Source organism: Typha angustifolia, chromosome 14 (assembly GCF_048772165.1).
Source record: "Typha angustifolia cultivar Huaian chromosome 14, ASM4877216v1, whole genome shotgun sequence".
Lineage (NCBI taxonomy): Eukaryota > Viridiplantae > Streptophyta > Magnoliopsida > Poales > Typhaceae > Typha > Typha angustifolia.
Window position 1 is genome coordinate 1,106,792 of NC_133252.1, and position 6,413 is coordinate 1,113,204.

Sequence of the window (6,413 nt, forward strand, 5' to 3'; positions counted from 1 at the left end):
AGCAAACGTTTCCTCATTCCACGTTCTCGTAAGCATCAATGGTTGACTTCTAACTATTAAATTTCTTTTAATTTTTTTCCTCTATTTTCTAAGTCGAGCTTCTTCAATCCATTCTCTATCCACTTCTAAACGGGCGTCATATTTCATTCTGCTTCCAAAATTAGATTTTTTTTCTTTTTTATTCTTGGTGGAAGAAGGTACGTCGTTTCCAGCTCAAAATTAATTCGGACAATAATCAAATTATGATATGGGACCAGAGAAAGATCCCTAAATTAAGACGGATACCTGTGGATTTTGACAATTGTCATGATATCTGGACTGATAATTTAGTAAGACGATACAAAAGGTAGGGTCTAATTAAGAAAGTACGCATATGTAATAGAAACAAGATGTCCACATACAGATGGAACAATAGTAATATAGAATAACAAATCAAAGAAAGACAGGACATGAAACAATGATGATTCCAATCAATGCTTCCAACCATGAATTGTAAACAGCCACTTCAAAGGAGAGATCTTGACTTGTCTACCCAAGTAAAAAATAAATGGATAGGAAGGTCACAACATTTTCTACATCAACGAATATGAGATACGATATAAACTTATAGTGCTGACTGCTAGAGGAGCCTTCTAGTCTGACAAGTATACATTTGGAGTGTAGAGAAGCAGTAAAAGAAAAGACTTCTTTTTTTTCGCATAGATCTACTATATGCATATTGCTGCATAACCAACCAAAATGACCAAACAAAGTAAGAGAGAACAAACAAGAAACCTATCTAATATTCTGCCTTTGTAGGATTGAGATGATTTCGGAAAATTGTGGGCGCTTTGATGGAGAATTGTTCCAGCATTTAAGCATCAATGATCTTAGAACTTGTGGGCATTCTTTAGGTATCTCTGGCCTCAATCCACAGGCAGCAATTCCGACTGCTGCTTGAACCGGGGAGTAAGATGAGTATGCTGACTCACCGGTTACCATCTCCCAGAGCACCATACCATAGCTATAGACATTGCTCATCCAAGTTTCTGTCACACTCTCCGGATCGCCGGCTATGATCTGCATGTGTCAAGAAGATGAGCTTACGTTATTACCCTGACGTAAACATCCTGTACATAAACTTCATAATGATGTTATAATAGCTTTTTGCAAGTAATGAAAAAGACTTAACATTGGCATTTTGATACTAACTTCTGGAGTAATAGTAGTTCACTTATATTTCTATAGTGAATGAATGGTTGGATAGGTACCGCATCTTAGTTTTTGTTTCTTTTACAGCAACAAACTGCTCTCATAATGTGAGAAGGGGATTTAAGGCACAACAGGTGAGGTCTAGCAAAGATTACACTAAAGAACAGCTTACAATGAAGGATTTAGGATAGACAGCTCTTAATCCTACTAGATGTTATGTGCAGTGCTCCTAAGACATTTAAAAGAGGCTCCAAGTAATGAAATGCGAAATAAATTTCTAAGGATCAAGCAAGCAGAGTAATAAGACCAGGACTAATCCTACTTTTGAAGCAACATAATGAAGAAAAAGCATGTCAACTAAGCAGTCTAACCTCAGGAGCTAGCCACCGGTACCCGTCCGTCTCATACTCGGTCACCTCCCCACCATTGTTACAAGAAGTAACTATACCCATATCACCAAGGCAAGCATTTCCCTGTCTATCCAACAAAATTCTCTGTGTATTGAGATCACGATAAGTGACTCCATGATTGTTCATGAACATAAGACCTTCAGCAACATCGAGAGCAATCCGCATCACCTCTCTAATGGGCAATTTCTTGTTCTTCTGCATAATGTCATGAACTGATCCCCCATCCATCATCCTTGTCACAATGCACAGTCCATGCCTCTCTTCAAAACAAATGCCATGGAATTGAAGGATATTCTTCTGCCCACAGCTCATCAGCTGCAACAAATCCTGCCTGATCTCAATATCATAAGAACTCCCAATTTCGCAGCCCCTCAACTTCTTTGCCCACACCTTCCTCCCCCTATAGACACCCTTGAAAGAATTGGAGCCTACCCAATCGACAAATTCGACCTCATCCGAGCTTATCACCCATCTGCCGATTTCCTCCCCACCAGATCGAATAGTTTGCCACTCATCGATGGAGACAACTAGTGAAGACTCGGGCAGGGGATTTGGCAGCTGGATCCGGCGAAGCGCCTCATTATCCAATGTCTGCACATCATCCCCATCAAATTGGGAATCATCATCATAGTTCTTCGAGCCCTCCTCTTGGCAGCCACAAAGCCCAAATGGAAGCTTAACACCATTGCTCTTCGGCTTCTTTACCGCAGATCTCAGAGCAGCTTCAACCCGAGACCTGAAATGCCTCTCATTTCCTGGAGGGACAATGATCATTACAACACCAAGGGTTAACCCCTTCTTCTCAAAGATCTGAATCTTTTTGCAGCAGATCAAAGAGCTATCAAGAGATCCGGACATCGCCTGCCACGAAAGAGGTGAGTTGCAAGCAAATGTGAGCTTAAGAACAACCCCTTCCACCGCATCATTTTTTTCTTGCACCTCTTGGATATTGACCACTGGCTGGTCATCAGAGCAAGCCTGCTCCACCAATTTAGCATGCAAGAGGACTTCTTTCATATCAAACCCGGCCTGAGCATAGCTGTTAGGAAAAAAGAAAGTCGGATTTTTACACTTGCAGATCAATCTTATGGCAAAATGCCGAAGTTGGTATCCCTAATTTCTACGATTGGGAGTTAAAGTTACCTGTTTGGCAATGAATCGAAGTGGCGGCGGACGTTGGACATGAGCTTTTCAGGGATTTGGCTTCCCGGGTAGAGCTGGGTGAGATTGCGAACAACGCCGCCCCAGAGAAGCTTCTCAGATCGCGGCGAAGGGTCTCGGGGGGAAGATTCGAGGTTGAGGGAGCTCTTGAGGGCAGCAATGGCGCCGGCAAAGTTGCGGCCAAGGCGTTGCCACTTCTTGGGAGGTGGGAAGGCGCCATTAGATGCAAAGGTGTCGTCTTTCGTCGCCGGAGGAGGAGAAGGGGAGGTGGAACCGGAGGAGGACGAGGAAGGAAACACTTCAGAGCGATCATGGGTCTTCATCAGCACTTGCTCCACCATGTCCTCGTCGGTGCTCGGCCGCCCGGACCAACACTCCAACGCTGCCGCCATTCTCCCAAAACCCAACGGAAGAAGAACAAAAACCAAACGGAGGAAGAGAAGAAGAGAAGAAAAGAGAGAAGAGAGGAGAACAAGAGATCACAGCATTGGGTTCAGCATTTTTAGCGCTGCGGCATTTCTTCAAACACCTGGTGGGCTTAGTCTTCTTCTACCGGTTGTCTTCCAATGAGATTTGAATAATGTGATAGGGAGTTGGTGACGGTGTAAATGTGCATGTGATCTTGCTGCGGAGAGAGGACTAACCGAGTCAGAGGAAGAGGGGAGACGTGGAGGTGGGAGAGTTATTATCACCACCATGTACGGATCTCCTATTTGGTAAATTGCATGAATAAGGACAGGGTCTTATTCTTCTTGAGCTGAAAGAAGTTGGATAAGAAATTTTATTTACTACTTATCGGTTGGATAAGTTATTATATCTATATATTATTTCTTGGTGTCAATTATATAGACTGTTATACATAATGTTATACCCTTCAAATTCCATAGATGGTCTTTCTACTCATGATTTCTAGAATATTCTATATGTTTAGTTATTTAGCCTAAAATATTATTTTACTTATTGATATTATTTTTTTAAAATTTTTAACAAAAATTCTAAAAATCAGTTTCATTACGAAACATAAATAGAACTAAAACAACTATCAGTCTACTATATCTATAGGCTGCAGCAAAACCAAATATCCATCTGACATACATTAACACATCATAGAAAATAACAGTAAAATTACAACTATCCGTCACTTTCAATACAACGAGGTTCTATAAAAGATAAATAGATAGGGAACCAAAAAAATAAATATTCCCTTTCAGCGTTGGCATCATCTATCAGCGAGGCCCCTACAACATCATCTTAGCTTATTTCTAGGCCCCGTCATTATTTGTTTTTGTCCAACGTATAAACATATTATTAATTTGGCGACTCAAATCTTCCCGGTGTTAATTCACCTCGGATTGAAAATCCTACAATTTTCGTCTAATTAGGTACACCAAATGCATAAGCAATCTACCACATTTTTCACCATCACTTTCATTTTTGCCACAATAAACATAGCTAGATCTTCAATCTAATTTCTTCTGATCAAATTATCTTAAGTTAAAATCTTATTATCACAAGCCAACCATATAAATACTTTTATTTTTAGAGGTATACATAACTTTTAGAGCTTTAAAATACAAGTCTAAAGGCAAAAAAATTATATAAGTTGTCAAAGTGGTCAACAATTTATATAAATATTTTTCTCAGAGACTGAATAACTTATATTTAAAATTTCTAAAGAGAGATAGAGATATTTGATTGGCAAAACTTATTCAAGAATAACCCTCTTTTATCCATGAATAAACTCCCCAGCATAGCCATGGGAAGATAGATCATAGATAGATGCCCAAACAGCAGAGGAGGGTACTACAGAGTCAGGACTAACAAGTAACAAATGAACACACTCCAAGGCTTTGTTTCCAGGACTGTTCTTCTTTGAACTTCTTTATGGTGGGTATCACGAGAAAGGAAAGAATCCACTTCCCCCTCTCTGCTCAGCCTTTTGCTTGTCTTTATTTTTTTCTCAAACACTGAGAAAGAAACATTGGATCCCCTGCGGCCTGAGCTTTTACCTTTGTCTCATTGTCATAGTAACCATAAAGACATCCTTTTTTCTTTTCTTTTCTTGTCTTTTGGACATTAGATTTGAACAAACCCAATCATCATCACCATCCCTAAGTTTTGTTCTTTGAGAGATTGTAAATATCTATAATCTTCTTAAATACCTTTATACACAAGTATCAGATACTCTGAGTTAGCTGGTCTAGCAGGTTGGGAAGAAGATTCCTACTCAAGTGGTAATGAGAGTAGGTTTTTATTGATTGTCAATAATTTTTTTCCTATTTCATTCTGAGTCAGAAGAAGATGACATATAAGCTTGATAATAAACCAATAGTCCTTTTGAAACAAAAATACTTTAGACTCCACTAAATTAAATTTTAGCTAACATAATAAGTTGTATATTTTAGACTTTAAGTTGTTGCTTCGCTGAGCTACTACTCTGAGTTTATAGTCTAAGTAGTCGTAATGTTGAGCTGCTCCTTTATGTATTGTCGAACTAAGCTGTTAAGCCAAATCGTTACATCAAATCACGAAGTAAATTTTTTTTTTTCTTCAAAAATTATCACTCGAGATTGGAGTTTATCCTACAACCTCCTTGATCATAAGAGACGTAAGTACTAATGTTTTTAGGTATGCGGTGAAAAATTATGGCATATATTTACTTATTTACTAATTAATCCATCCCGGATTCCGGAAGATGACAATAATCTTTCAAATGTTAACCTCTTAATAACTTGTGAAAATTATTTATTCTCAAGAGTAGCTTAACTTGGTCAAATAGTCTCTTATATCTAAAAAAAAAAGAGCTTAATTTAAAAGAATTGATATGATCCCATCCATTTTACTTAAACAAGTTAGTTAATTTTAAGTTCAAGTAGATTAAACAAAATAAAATCAAATATAAGAATAAGACTTTAAATCATAAATGTTTTTCCTCTTGGGCAATCAATCAAATGGTGCAGAGATTCAGATATGGATTCCAGATGTTGTTAGGCTGGTGGGTCATCATCCATGTCATCCCCATATGGCATCCATTCATCACCATGCCCTTCTCTCTCTCTCTCTCTGGCTTCCCTCATTAGTCTCTCATGGTCCCAATGGTCCATCTTCTTCTTTTGACCTTCGTTATAATGTTAATTAAGGCAATATAATCATCATAATTAATGATCGGATTAGTGAGCCATAACGGTCATGCATGTGCCATGGCGAGGGAATTAATGCATCCAACCTCTCATTAAGTTGCTTAAAGAAAAAGAGAAGAGTTAGGCGATGCATGTGATGGTGTCAGGTTAATTAGGCTGCCATTTGACGTGTACTTGAAGCTAAATGAACCGATCATGGGTTTAATATCCCAATGCTTTTAGATTCGAGTTGCAGGGCTACCTAATCCACATCTAATGAATTGTCTCTCCTGTACGAATTGTTACTTAGGATCACATGCCCTAACGGTTGGTAGCATGGCAAAGACCCATGAGAGAAGAGAACAGAAGATCAGAGAAATTAGGAGGTGGTTGGTTGATCACATGAGTAATACGATCGTGTCGGTGTGCCCAGGTCAACCCTACCGAATTGACTATGTATTAAAAATAAAATATTTTATAAATCACACCCTACGTTTTATCTATTTTTTTAATTCACATCTCGTCGTTTTGT

General features: G+C 38.7%; 1 protein-coding gene across 1 annotated transcript; it reads right to left on the reverse strand.

Moving 5' to 3' along the window:
* Window positions 1–577: 577 nt before the first annotated feature.
* On the reverse strand, window positions 578–3,464 carry LOC140776826 (uncharacterized). Its single transcript, XM_073120707.1, has 3 exons — window positions 2,745–3,464; window positions 1,563–2,640; window positions 578–1,059 (listed from the first exon to the last, which is right to left on the reverse strand). Exons 1-3 carry the CDS (start codon window positions 3,152–3,154, stop codon window positions 775–777), a joined length of 1,773 nt encoding a protein of 590 aa, XP_072976808.1. The 5' UTR covers window positions 3,155–3,464; the 3' UTR covers window positions 578–774.
* Window positions 3,465–6,413: the final 2,949 nt, after the last annotated feature.